This window comes from Monopterus albus, unplaced genomic scaffold (genome assembly GCF_001952655.1).
Source record: "Monopterus albus unplaced genomic scaffold, M_albus_1.0 scaffold77.1, whole genome shotgun sequence".
NCBI classification, from domain to species: Eukaryota; Metazoa; Chordata; class Actinopteri; order Synbranchiformes; family Synbranchidae; genus Monopterus; species Monopterus albus.
In genome coordinates, this window is record NW_018127957.1 from 692,825 (window position 1) to 707,780 (window position 14,956).

General features: G+C 40.8%; 1 protein-coding gene across 1 annotated transcript in view; it reads left to right on the top strand.

The window, feature by feature from the left end:
* The window catches only part of ptprua (protein tyrosine phosphatase receptor type Ua), a 211,090-nt gene that overhangs the window by 53,230 nt on the left and 142,904 nt on the right, over positions 1-14,956 (top strand). The window contains 1 exon segment of the mRNA XM_020606414.1: positions 12,045-12,173. Coding sequence (XP_020462070.1) covers positions 12,045-12,173 — 129 coding nt within the window.

The following is a 14,956-nucleotide window of genomic DNA, read 5'->3' on the forward strand; positions in this document are numbered from 1 at the left end:
TGTCTGTTGGTTAAGTGGTGTGTAACTAAAAACATTCTCACGACCTCTAGTACATGTCGTGTCTTAAACATAAGAACATATTATGGCTAAGGCTACAGTTATACACGTCATTATAATAATATTAACACCCTGTCTGCTGACAGTCATCAACTCTTCTCTCTAGTTATCCTTGACCAGATGTACCCTGTAGAAACTCATAAGCATGACTAAGCATTTAACAGTCTAACTAGACATCCTATCTCCACTAAACATTTCTAATACATAAAGTATCTAACCAATTTCTATCTGACTAAAAATACCTAACAGATGCTTTTTGTAGAGATTGAACAGTTTCTACTTCTGTCCGTTTTCTTTTCTGCCCTCTCCTTTCTTTCCTTTTCTTGCTGGAAAATGGGGTTACTCTAACTAACTGCAGGCATTATTTCCATGTGTGCTGGAATTAAGCAGCTCACAAAAGTCTACTAAAAGACTGGAGAGCAATTATGCCTTCATTTTGGACATTTGGGTAACATTTCTTTATCATAATAATGGATAGCACTCTCACAGCTAAGCCTCTTATTACAAGTGCTCATTTAAATGTATATGGTGCTAAAGAAAGTGCTACTTAAAATGTGATGCAAAGCCTCTTGTTACTGAATACTACTTTGTGTTTCCGTGTGTTACCGTTCTAAAATTTGCAGCTGAATTGTGTAGCCTTGTGCTGCTACTGGAAGGTTTTTGATGCCTCCTGAGTGCAATTGGTCAGGAATGATGTGGGATGCAAAATAAAAAGTGAAAGCAGGAGACAGAACGGCTTAGAAAAAGGAGTAAACAATGCCACCGGAAGGAAAGGATCAAGTGTTCCACAGGGCATCTGAATCAAAGCCCTCTCTTTGCTGCAGAGAGGGGAGATGTGGGCTGTAATTAAGTCAAAACAAAGGCGGTGTGTCTCTCTCTGAGGAGCGCTGATCGCTTTCAGAAAGGGGCACTCAGCACTGTGGTTACAGTGTCCTATTATGTGAGCTTAGCCTGTTGTTTATGTGTGCAAATGTGATAATGTCAATGTCTGATTTCTTTAAGGCCTTTGTGGTAACAGCTGCTCTTTGGCCGCTGTATTTTTTGTACCTTTTCGACAGTTATCTTCCTGCGTGTGCTTACTATATTAATCCTAGCAACAGCACCAGGTGATTCTGTGTTTTGCCAGCAGAGACGCCAGAATTCTTTGGCCTAGATGCAACAAGAAGCTGAAAGAACAAACGCATGTTCATAGTGTGCAGTAAGTCGAGGTGCTCCAGTTTTTCTACTACCAATACCTTCAATACCTTGTCAGTAGTATTTTAGTACCAACCCTGACCGATATATTAGCTAATCAAATATACTGTGTCACTGAAGGCATATTTGTGGGCCATAAATTCAAAAACTATAATTACAGTAATTCAGACACATGACAGTCTTACATAGCGTGTCCAATGGAGAGTATTGCTTTTTGGCTGAAAAATGTACTTTATACCTTTTACTCTAGTACTCTTTGGATGGAAATATTGCAGTTTTTACTTCAATTTTATTTCAAGGCTGTGGTAGCTAGTAAGATTTATCATTCAAGACATATTAAGGGTTCATAAAACGCATTGTTATAGATTAAACCATTTTGAAATTTTTTAATATCAGTTGACCTGCAGTGTAATTCACTGGACACTTTTTACTGTTTTCCAATGCTTTATAGATTAAACTATCTCTGGAGAAAACCAGACAGCACTCAGAGATCGCAGACCTCCACCGATGCAGGTCCCCATAATGCCGTTCCACCTAAAAGCAATATTCCATGGTAGTTTGACCCTCATATTATGATTCCTTGACCTTGAAAACCTACCACTGACATTTGGAATCACACTGATATTGTTCTGTGGACCGTACCCTACCTAATGGCAGTAAAATCATAACCTCTTTGGCATACTTTAGCTAATAATCAACAATACTCTTTAGTTTCAGCCTTTAACATTTGCTCCACCTACATATTAATGCATTGGTAATAATAAAAAGAATAGTGGAGTTTTTTGTATTAATACATTTACTTTTGATCCTACAAGTACATTTTGCCAGTCATATACTTTTATTTTTGAATGGAGCATTTTATTCTGCATAACAGCTGTTTTTAACATAAATGTTCTAAAATACTTCCTCTGCCAGTGATCATTGTAAAAGAAATGGTTTAGATCTGAAATAAAATCACTACCAGTTTTATTATCCCACATCTGCTAATGTAATGCCAAAACGCTGCCACAGTATCCTTTCAGGAGGTTTAAGGAGTGTAGCGCTCTTTGAACCTGCTTGTAGGAGCATGCTGTTTGCATAGATGGCTAGGTGTGCTGAGGTGTACTGTCTAGCCACGTGTCTATTGGGACAAAGATGGCAGGGAGCTTGTGCAGTCAGGGCCCTGTCTCTGTAATGGAGGTCAAGCCCTTGCAGCTGTCTGTAGCACCCAAGGGATGAGCTGCAGCAGCAGTGTTTGGACATGTGGAGCTCCGAGGACAGATGAGGTGAGGGAAGATTGTCATCAGAATCCTTGCCTCTCATTGCTTGGTATTCAGTGTATATTCCCTTTTTTTTGTATACAACAAGCAAAAGGAAATAATACCAAACTAGAAAAGTCTTTCTGAGTGTTCTGTTCTTGTGGCCAACCACCCGCAGTGAATACCAGGCCTGAGTGCATAATGTATTCTGCACCAAACATCAAAAAGAAAGCCACCAATAATGAACCATCACAATCAGTCCTCCTGCAGCAGACTTGTTTCCTCATTGGTGATTTCACGACTGAGTTCACCCTGCTTGGAGCGATTCGAAGCGTTTATTTTTACCATTTGATTGCATGGAAACTGACATCAGAGCCGTCAGCCGGTTGGTTGTCGTGGCATCATGCAGTCATGCATGTTGTGTAATCTATGCACAGTATTACCATACATATCCAGCAGAAGCATGCATGTTCTTTTTTTTTTGTTTTGTTTTTTTTGAAGCCTCTACAAGATTATATGTGTTTGATGTCAAGTCAGGCACCTTCTCAGAGATCATTCATTAATACCTAAGTGTGGAGTAATCATTTCCAATATGAATACATAACCACTAAACAAAGATGTAAAGCTTTGGACTAATGCATTTAGGTCAGTCCTGAATGACTGTTCCTTTTTTGTAGATTACAAAGACGAGACTTCACTTAAAGCAGCTTTCCACATGATGGGAAGAAGTGTCTCCTCCAGCACTTGTAATTAAATTTTCATATCTAACAGTAGTTGTTAGATATGTCCTTTGTTAGATATGTGCCCCCCCACACACACACACATACCCGGCTCGAGCAGAGAATAGACCCAGTGTTGTACTGCAGGTGCTGAAGTGTGATTATTGTGATTTGAGCCTCATTGGACAAGACTGTTTTATTCATCAACTTCTATTCACGTACCCTTCTTCTCGTGACATCTCCAACAATAGCATTAAGTGGCTAAGTAGTTTCGGAGCGCAGCTTCAGATTGCGGAAGATGGAGGCTTGTAATTGATGTCTCAGTGGAAGGGGAGAAATGGAAAGATTAAATGGGAAATGAAAGGAGAGAACCTGCCCTAATGAAAAGTAGCTACTCTGTCCTCAGTGCACGCTTTGTGACTCTCTTTTTCTACATACACAACCCTTTGATAGAGAGTTGATACACCGTCTCCACACTGACAAAGGGTAAGGTATATTTCTTAGTCAGAATCTCATCTCTGTTTTTTGCCAGTATCTATTTTTCTGTCTTGCTTGCTGGTGTACCATGCAGTCATCCTTTTAATTGTGTTATGCGTGAACCAGTTCCTTTGTTGCTGTGTCCAGTCCGGTTGGACTAATAACTCAGGAACAATACTGTGAAAATGCTGATGTTTTTTAGATAGAAAAATGGACATTAGGTAACTAATTATCGTGATAAGCATAAATAGGAACTGTAGGATATTCAGATCCAGCTCTCTGGTGCAACTGTATGTATCGAACAGCTCTGTCAGCCTCTACAGGTAGATTATGATGGTTCATTTGTGCCATGGAGCAGTAAAAACATGATCAAACTTAAGGAAAGCTGTAAAAGAGCCTCAGAGAACACAGATTCTGGCCACTCCTGGCTACTGGGATTTTTCCCGTGTTGCATTTTGGGGCTGGAACCAGCGTGGACCAGTAATGAAACAATTTCACACAACAGCATATACCCTAGAGTGCCAATCTTGTTATCTGCTCCCAACTTGAGCAGGAAAGGTACTCCATGCAGTTAAGAGAAATTAGTTTTACCATTAACTGTCTGTTAATGCCACTGCCACCACTATGAACTGTGTGTTCATGGCGGTGAATCACAATATGCCAGGTTTGAGAAAGCTAAGATACGAGGGGAAGCGCTAGACAGGAAGGAAAGAAAGAGATGTGGCTGAGAAAAATGGTGTAGTGGAGACATAGCTCATCCTCATTTAATGGATTCGTATGGCCAAGTTTGACTCGGGTTGGACAGCCATATAGCCATTACAAGACCATTTACTCTACATTTACTGGCTTGTAAAGGTCACAGGAGGGCTGTGGTTCAGCCCATCAGTCATAACATGCTTGGATATCTCCAGTCAGATATCTATATCATGATAAATGATCACAGTTACAGCTCCACCATATACGTTTTGATTGGTCTCTCCTCACATACTGTATGCGGTTAGTTTGTTAACACAAGTTATCACAGTTGGGATTGTCAATAAACTCAACTACTGTCTTTCCCTCTGCCATCAAACTCCTAAATAGCTGAGGAGTTTATTACCAGGAAATACGTGATGTACTGTTTACACGTTTCCTAACTGTGCACATGACAAATAAACACTTTGAACCTTTGAACCTTGAACCTTACTGCATTCTGCCACATGTATGATTTCCAGAAGTGGCAAAAGTACAAACATTTGTTACTCAAGAAAGAGTATAAAAACCTGTGTAGAAAAAGAAAAAGAGGTAAAAGTAGAGGCATTGATTTAAACTCTCTACTTGAGTAAAAGTAAAAATGTAACGGCTCTGAAGTGTACTCAAAATATGAAAATAGTAGTCCTTCAGAAAACATTTCTACCAGCTGTTTCTGTGCCAACCTAACTGAAAATCATTTTAATATATTTCCAAGATTATTAAAACATTCTAACTTCAAATAAAATAGAAATATCAGCCTTAAAGGATAAGGCTGGTCATTTTCAATGTTAAACCACACCAGAGACCGTATATTACAGTAACGTTAAATAAACATGTTCCTACCTTCAGTGATTTAACACAGTCATGGGGCAGGAGTCCTGTTTCATGTTAGTCCGTGCTTTGTTTCAGTCCTTTTGAAATCCATGACCTCATCATCAGACTGGTTTGTACTAACCTTTTCATTATCAGCTGTAGGGTTTATAATACCTGGCCTGTTTGAAATACTTTAGCAAATCCCCCTGTCTTTATATTTTTGAACGTGTTACCAGGCTTGTTATGTTGTGATGTAATAAGGCCTAACTGCCTGTTTTTATTGTACTTTACTTTAATTTTAGTCCAGTATGCTGTTGTAAAAGGTTAGTTGTACCAAAAGTATTAGACCTTGGAGTTTTTTTTTAAATATATTTATATATTCAATTTCTTTCTTATGTGAATAAGGTGTCGGGTCCATCAAAATAGGTGCCAGTCACAATTTGAGAGGTGCCGGATCCGGATTGGGCTTGTTCCAGCACAAATTAACCCCTGCGTCAAACCCTCATTTAACATGAATAATGGGCTTCCACAGCAACGCTCACCCAACTTTTAGCACATTTAACTGTCATGACAGCTTAGATTTGAAGTCTCGTGTACATCTCAGTTCCATTTCCTAAATCACACTCAGTTTTCATAAATATCATTTAAAAGTTCCCCCATGGATGTTGTGACCGATGGTAGTGCTATGAGCATCTTGTTATTATCACACACTAGGATGCACATTCACCTGCCTGCAGAATGTGCACGTCACACCGTTTCATTGGTTTCACATTATTCCGCTGGTCAGCAGTTGGCGACAGCCATGTTCTGAGAGATGCAGCTATGTGCCAACAAAGGAAAGATGAAGAAGAGTGGATGTAAATAATGCACAATTTAATTTTTTTAAACATTAGCATTGTAAATGTTTTATGAAGAAAGATTTGCCCTCAACGAGTTTGTAAGACCTCAGGGATACACAAAATGTTTTTGGTGAGAAAACTGAATGTAAACAGTTTTTATTTGTGTAGTAGAAAACTCCTCAGGGCACCTTTAATGTGGTGTATATATTGTTTTTGTGCATATGCATCATTTATACATCTGGTGTCTGAGTTTCAGTTCTAGTTAGTAAAATAATGGTCTCAGTGCAGCTTTAGGTTGCAAAAGGCAAAATACTCTGAATGTTTTTATGGCATGAAAAGGTCCTATTTATGAACACCCATATATATTGGTCAAGCTGTACAGCCTGGAAAGACTGTTGTCTTCTCTTTAATAAAACGGACATGCTCCACTTTTACCCCGCCTACTTTACATTCTACATTCTTCACATCCTTTTACATCCTACTCCATCCTACTCCATCCTACTCCCGCTTTGTTGCTGCTTCCTGTCCTCCTCCTTGGTAAGGCTTCTAAAAATGCAGCAGCTGTTATTAATGGTATAAGAAGAAGTAGTGTTTGGATGTTTCTTCTGCTGCCTCAGTATTGATGAGCTGTACAGCTGCGTCTCTCTTCCCCTTCCTCCGCTTCGCCCCCCCCCCTTCCCCGTAAGTAAACTTGTCAGGTCTGATACATTGCCTGCACACGCTCAAATGCAAATCATGCAGTAGCGGAGCTTTATCACAAACCAAACAAGAAAAGCAGCAGAACATCCTGGATCTTCAGTCCCAGCAGTGCAGCTGTATCTGAGAGGCTCTGATTAAAGTAGTGCCAGCAGGGTGCTGCTGCTGGTTACACAATATTAGGTGGTTTGCCTGAGGAATTTGCTTTAATGCAATGGGAAAGAGCCTAACAGATAGAGCTGCCTTATCAGCACAGGGTGAGATTTTTGGTCAGGTTTCACCCAGTCAAGTTGAAGCCAGAATTTTTTTCCCCTAAAGTAAGGGCAGATTTAAGATGAGAACGGTGCTCTGTGTGTGTCTGAAGCAAAACCCTACATTGGACAGAGTAACTGATACACAGAAGAAATAGTATTCCTGAACTTAAATTGAAAGGAAAAGAAGACTTATTTCTTGAAACATGAGGAGAAAAGACAGCGATCAACCAAATCATTAGAGTGGAAGTCCAAAGGTATATTTTTGATGGAGGGTTTCCGTAGCATTCAGAGTTCATGTTCTTGAAATGAGCAGTGAAGGGCAACATCTGTGAGAATCAGTTGCCACCCTGCCCTGACCTGTGCATTCTCTATCATCCTTGTATATTTGCTTCTTACTGATGTGTACGTGTACTTTATGTAGGTAACATCACTGTTCACATACACGGTTGCGCACTTTGCATTTATCTGGAAGATTATAGCGTGTATCCAGAAGGGGGCCGATTAGGGCCTAATCATCCCTGATGCATTGACTGCACACGCTTAAAACAGAACATCTTCTGTTTTTGTGTGATGTAAATGGAAACCATGGTAACACTTGAGGAAGTGACAGTATTGTTAACGTTGAGATCACAGCTGAGAAAATAGCTGCAGCTCTTCCTCTCAAAGCCTTCCGCCATTACTGCGTAGTAGTAAAACTGCTGCTGCCCCCTCTGCTCATGTGCTGAATTACCAAGCCTCCCAAGAAACACGTGATAAAACATGATGTGAATGCGTAAGCAATTCATAGTTAAAAAGAATTATATCAGTGTCTTTAGCATAATTGCAAATGAGTGTCTTTGGTTCAGTCTGTATCTAGATGATTTAAGCCCATCTGCACTGGAACAGTGTAATCAATAGAAACCCATCCTCGCCCCAGACTTCTCTGATTACCCCTTGGTGTTTTGTCGTAAATAGCTTGTGGAGAAGAAGAAAACAAAAGCTTGTTTTGCATGAATCCTAGTACATGCTCTGCACTGTCTGTGATTTGTTCTCATTACCCCCACGCCTGTTTGGCTTTGCCATTTCTCTCTCTTTCTTCAGTTTGAGGGCTCTTCACCCCCACCCACGACTTCTGTCTCGCCCATCTAATAATTTCTCCGTCTCCAGGATAAATGCTGTGTACTGCAGGAGGCTTATGTTTTCCTCCTACCCATCACAATGTACAGTCATGGTCAAAAATATGGATTTACGTCAGATAGCACATCACTTCTCACGGAAAAGTGTTGCAATCACAAATTCTTTGCTATTGTCATGTTTATTTCTTTTGTTTGGATTGGAACAGCACAAAAAAGAAAAAAGCCAAATCTGATCCATTCCACACAAAACTCCAAACATGGACTGGACAGAATTATTGACACCTTTTCAAAATCATTAGAAAATAGCTGTATTTCAAGCATGTGGTGCTCCTGGAGCAGCCAACAGGTGCTGGCAATATAGAACTCGCACTTGTAAACGGTGGAGAAAAGTTGACTCAGCCTTTGTGTGGTGTGGACCACACTGAGCACAGAGAAAAGAAAGAAGAGCAAAGAATTATCTGACGATTTGAGAACCACAATAGTGGGAAAGCCTGGACAGTCCCAAGGCTCCAAGTCTCTCAACTGTAAATTGTCAGATGAAGGCAAAAGACAGAATGAAAATTTGTATGTAATTTATTAAATAATTGAAGGCTTTCCCAGTTACCTTGGTCATGGCTAAGGTAACTGGAAGATAAGGTAAAGCTGCTGAAAATACTCTGGTCATTCGACTGTGCTGCTTGATATTTTTATTACTATGAACACAGCCACTGGAGTTTCCTTTGGCTCAGTCTCACACACACTGTTATGCTGCCCTACATAAGTATTGTACTAGAGAATCAAACCTATTCATCACCAGCTGAAAACAGTCCCCAACAAATGAACTGTTATAACTAAATGACTTTACTGATACTTACTGTTTGAGTAACATTATCTAAAACTACAGGAAAGAAGACAAACACAGCATCTTAATAATAAAATACAACTACATATTTGTGAGGTATTTATAAAGATTTTATGTGATTTTGTACAAAATAAACTTTGTGGAAAAGTACTGAGAGACAATAAGGAAAATATAACAACAACATCAGACTTAATTTTCCTCTGAAAGTCGGAGAAATAACTAATACTAGGTTTTCCCCTCAGATGTATCATACGGATGCCTTTGGAGCAGTGTTTAGACAACTATAAGGTGCATTAATGAGATTCTTGGCTGCCTCTTGCAGGTTTTGCTGGTTGCCGAGTAAAATCTCCACGTCACACAGAGGATTTCTCTGATCATGTAGTCAATAAGAAAAACATTTGATTGCTTATATGGAACCTGATAAAACAGTGTAAAAGCTTCAGGACTGGGTCAGTAAAATAACCTGAAAAGTAAAATAAATGTCCCCCACTGGATATGGATAAACACACTGTCTGGTTTCACAGAACAGAAAGCCTCACTAAGTCACTTTTTTCTTTTCCAGGTAGAAGAATGTGTTGACATTAGGACAGGAGGACAAGCCAAACGCAGATAACCAGGCATGATATCTCACCACAGTGTTGGGTCTTGTTTGGCAAATTGCCTCTCGAACCTTTCAAAGAGGAGGGTGTCTGGTTCTTGCATATTAATTTATTTCTCCCTCTTTGTCCTCCTCCTGAGAAACTTGTCAGCTGTGATAATAAGTCACTAAAGCTACTTGGGGCCCCGTGGTTCCCCTCTCTAGGTGTTACTGCAACATTGCATGGCAGCACATTGCTTGGGGACTGTGCTGAATGGTGTTGCGCTTTCGCCTCGGATAAGCAATTAGCATTCAAGTTATTATTATGTGAAAATTCAAACAATCCTGGTCCCGTGTTGCCACGTTCCTCGTTGCTGTGATGAACACAAACAATTCAGTCCCACGATCGTTACGGCATTAGTCTGTGTGACAGCAGCAGATTCATTATAATTTCATTCATTTTTAAGTAAACATCAAAACAGCAAACAGCCTCAGTTAACCACACACGCACACACACACACACAGTTCATGCAGTAGAAGTGCACGCACACGCACATCGGTGAGAGTTCAGCAGAATGTGCGTGGCTTTTCTAATTACATGGGTTTGCCCTCCTGCTGCCAGAGAAACTCATTTGGGCACTGAGAGCAACGTGTGCGCTAAAAGCAAAGGAGGCTGGGAAGACTGAGTCTTAATGAGGGAAATCAGTGGAACGTGTCTGATGGTGACATTTCTTCCTGGAGCTGGAGGGCTCTTGATGAAAGGCAGGCCTTCACCGCAGGCTGCGCTCCACCACTCAGCCCTCTCATCCTCAGATAACCGGGCACAGTGCAGCACAACGAGAAGCCCTCACACAGGAAGCAATTAAAACACTGATCTGCTTACACACCCGGAAACACTCCCTTGGCTCCAGGCAGAGGGGAAGTGGACCGGGGCAGTGGGGACGTTCCCTGGTGGTGGGATATTTGTTTGTCAGGAGGAACGGCGAAAGCAGCAGTCCAAAATTCAGCATCTTAGTAGTTTAGTTAAACACACAAGAATATATATATATGTGTTTGTATATATATATATATATACACACACACACACGAAGCAACATTGGGGATGTAGACCAAATGGGAAACTATTAAGTGGAAGCTGGCAGAGTGTCAGAGCAGCTCTTTAACACCAGCAGTACTGCTGCCAAGCTTTAATACGATCTGTTAGTGAAGAGGGTCCTGGGACCGCAGAGTGCTCAGGGCATTTGGACTTAGATAAAACCGTTAGGCCTGTCTTTCAAGCCAGAGCCAGACTGAGTAATGGCCAGTTCAGCGCACTGGTGACAGGCCCGTGCTGCATTGTATGTCTTATAAATAAGCAGCTCCCCTGGACCTCTCTGGCAGCGGGTCCCATGCTGTTGTCTGAGCAGGTGGATCTGTACAAATCACACTTTCTTTCTAACTTCACTTTAACTTATTTTCAACTAGAGACACATTTGGGTCTGTAGCAGCACTGCTCAGATGCATTTTTTCTTTTTCTGCTTGTGCAGACTTTGACCCCACAGGCCGCAAAAGCAAGTGCATTTGTGTCGAAACAAAAGAAAAACTATGGTTCATTGGAAATGAGGTGCTGTTTTTTTGTAGCTCTGACTATTGGTTATATTGATTTTAATGCCACTGTGCTCATCAGAGTAGGTTCTTACATGTTGGAATGCCATCATATTGCTTTAAATAAACCCAACTGGGCAACAAACGAGAACTGTCAGATCACAACACCAAACCGAAAGCAATCACAGCTGTAACAGGTGTTTCGTGTGCACACACACCCCAGCATGGGTAGACAAGTAATTTCAAGATGGTTCTGGAAAATTTTGATGGTTACTTTTCACAACTCCAGCTCTGATAGGCATATAGTGTAACTCTTGTGCATACACAAGTCAAGTAGAACATAGTTCACTCCCATGCATGGTCACAAATCTTTCCGTAGCCTGTGATTTGTGCGGTAATGGCAGAATAGTGACTGTAACCATTAGAGACCAGGCAGGGTTGGGTCACCTTCACGGGCTGAGAGCCGGGTTATTGTTGTCCTCCATCAGCCGAAGAACCCCCTTCGTATCTCTGTCTCTGCTACCCATTATTTCTGGCGATCTGGGTGACCTGTGGCTGTTGTGTCATTTTCACACCACAGGGCTAATTGCCCCAAATGACTGTACATTTTGAGGGAATAGATGCAATAGGCAGTCTGTGCTGACCACCTGGTGTCAACCATTAGCTGCTATTTAGTTTATTGCTGCAAAAATCCCCCAGGATTTGATGTATAGACATATTTACAGTGAGCCTGTGGTGATGTAACTGAGCAATAATTTCCCTGGTGTTTCTCTAACAGGGCTATGATGTGTTTCTTTACCACTTTCCTCCTGGTAGCATGTAGCAAAGACAGCTTACAAATAGCTAAAAGTGTCATATTTTCTTCTGTTTTGCCATTAGTAACACATTCTGCTCTTTCCTCTCTGTAGCTGGCTGTACCTTTGATGAGGACTCAGACCCCGGCTTGTGTGAATACCGACAGGGCCAGGAGGATGACTTTGACTGGCAGCTAATCAGGACCTACAGTTGGCTACACCCGACCCCAGATCTTTTACGAGGTAGGCTTCAGTGCCACACCTGAGGCCAGGCCCACACCACCTTGGAGGTGTGATAAAGCAGCATCCGATCCAGCTTTAGACTGAGTGCTGAAATCCTTGATGGACTGGAAAAATGAAGCTGTAGTCTGTGTATAATGCACACCTGCTGCTCTCCCCACACCAATCGTGGGCTCTGCTCATGTTGGACAGCTCTCATGTGTGAAAAGTAACATGTGTTAATGAACATCTGTTCCAAACTGATTATTCCATGTACTCTGAATAACATTTAGAGCGCTGGCTTTTAAAGGAGCAGCTTGCAGAGGAAGACATAAAAGGAATGATATAAAAGAAACACAAGACAATATAAAAGACATAAATAGGATTTAAAAGTATGATATAAAATGAACGATAAAAAAACTGAAGAAAAAATGTCAGTGTAGCTACAATGCAGTGCAAGGCATGACTGTAAATGTGATTTAAAAAAACAGCAGCAAACAGAAGTCTTATATGTGGTGCATATAAAATGAACACTGCTTCTCTATGTTTGGTTTAGACTCTGAGGACAGAAAGCAGATCCATCTCAGACCACTTGACAGGTCTGGACGGTTTGTACGGTATCAGCAGCTTGGAAATGTGTCTTATCCCTAAAACCCTAGTCAGCGTGTTTATAAACCAGCTGTAGTATTTTAAAGCCAACAAATAGGTCCAATCACAGTGGTTCTTTTCATCCCTTTTAATAGCAGCAATCTCCCAGCTAGAGTTATTACAATATTTTCTTAAAAAGATATCATTGACTTTTGTAGTAAAGATGAAAAAAATTGTAAATACCATTATTATCAAAATCTGCCAGAAACGTGATGTATTTTTTCCTGCTTCACCCCTCACCTCCCGCCTTTCCAACACTGGAATAGTGAGGTGACCCAATGTTTGCAGTGTTGCATCTGTTTTAATGATTTTCACATCTCTGGCTTTTCTACGCCAGGGGGATTTTCACCTGGGCTCCAAGTGCGGTAGTTATTAACACATTTAACTTTAAATGTTGTCAGATGACACCTCATACAAACACAGCCTCAGGAAAATGACACTTTTGCCATTTGACCATGCTCAACGAGCCCTTAAACATTTGGGTCATTACAGTATTTGAGGAGTACAGTAGCTGCTAATGGGACAAGAAATGTCACCAAGGGAGATGAAGTAAGTAGAGAAACCCTCAAGATATCAGATGGTCTGATGGCCAGACAGTAAAATCACAATGTTAGTTCTGCAGTCACATTCCTGAAGCAGGTATTTGGGAATAAATACTTTGTAAAACAAACATGGGCTAGAGATGCACCAAGTGTCTGGGGATATTTACCATCTAGTCTAGAGGCAGAGTTATAAGCAATGCTGTTCTTGGTACAAAAACAACACAATAACCCACCAGTCTCCAATAAAACAGGCTTGCTGCAGCTTTTATGTCCTGTGCTGGTTTTCATTCGGTTCATTATGGGAGCTCTGTGAATGTTCCGAATAAAATAATGACACATTTAATGAAAACAAATTTACTGCAAACTGACTGAGACTGTTTGTGCAGCATTCTTTCAATTACCAGAGGGGACCTTCAAGTCCAACCCAAAGTCTAAACTCTTTTCACAGAAATCCAGGCAGTATAATTGTATGGCTTTGAATGAGGGTCCAAAGAAAAGGAGCTACTTTATTATCAGCGCCAGTGCTGTGAAATTTGCTTTCAAAAGTTAGATGGTTTTGACAAAGGAGCAGATTTGGATCCACCTCCCCCTCCGCTAGCATAACAATGCATAAAATGTGTCTCAAGAGATGCATTTTGCCTCCCGAGTCCCGGTTTATAACTAGCAGGTGGTCCGTCAGTACAGGAATGAATTTCCCTTCACTATATTCCCTCTGAATGTAGGCCAAACAATCCAGCTATTCCCTGAAAGGATCATCCAAGATACACTTTGGTACAAAGAATAAAGAGGTCCACAGAATGCTGTATTACTGAGAGGACAGGTTCTTTCTGACTGTCGGTCAGTCTAGACTTTAACCTGGAGAACACAGTTTTTGCCAGTTGGACCCAACATTTAGCAGCTTGTGCTTGTGGCCTTGTTGAGTGAACATGCAACAGTCAGATCAGCTGTTAAAGCTGCAGTTATCAGTATTTTTACATTAACAGTGGATGAAATTAAAAATCTCAAATTCAGAAGTTCTCTCTTATAGTTGTGAACACACAGAATTAGCACCAAACTCTGCAGCTCCCCTCAGTTCTGTCAAGGCAGTTATCTCGTTTTACACTAGTTCACAGTTCTGGTTGAGGAAGCAGCCAGAGAACACGGTGGAATATTTACCAACCACACAGTCAGACATTTTTTCCTGAGTGAATATTGAACTTACAGCTGTAGCTCAATAAATTAGAATATGGAAAAGTCCATTTATTTCGGTAATTCAACTCAAATAGTGAAACTCATGTATTATATAAATTCAGTACACACAGACTGAAGTAGTTTAAGCCATGGGGTCTTTTAATTGTGATGATTTGGGCCCACGTTCAACAAAAACCCACCAAATCACTATCTCAATAAATTAGAATACCTCATAAGACCTATAAAAAACACTTTTAGTGAATTGTTGGCCTTCTGGAAAGTATGTTCATTTACTGTATATGTACTCAATACTTGGTAGGGGCTCCTTTTGCTTTAATTACTGCCTCAATCCGGCGTGGCATGGAGGTGATCAGTCTGTGGCACTGCTGAGGTGGTATGGAAGCCCAGGTTTCTTTGACAGTGGCCTTCAGCTCATCTGCATTATTT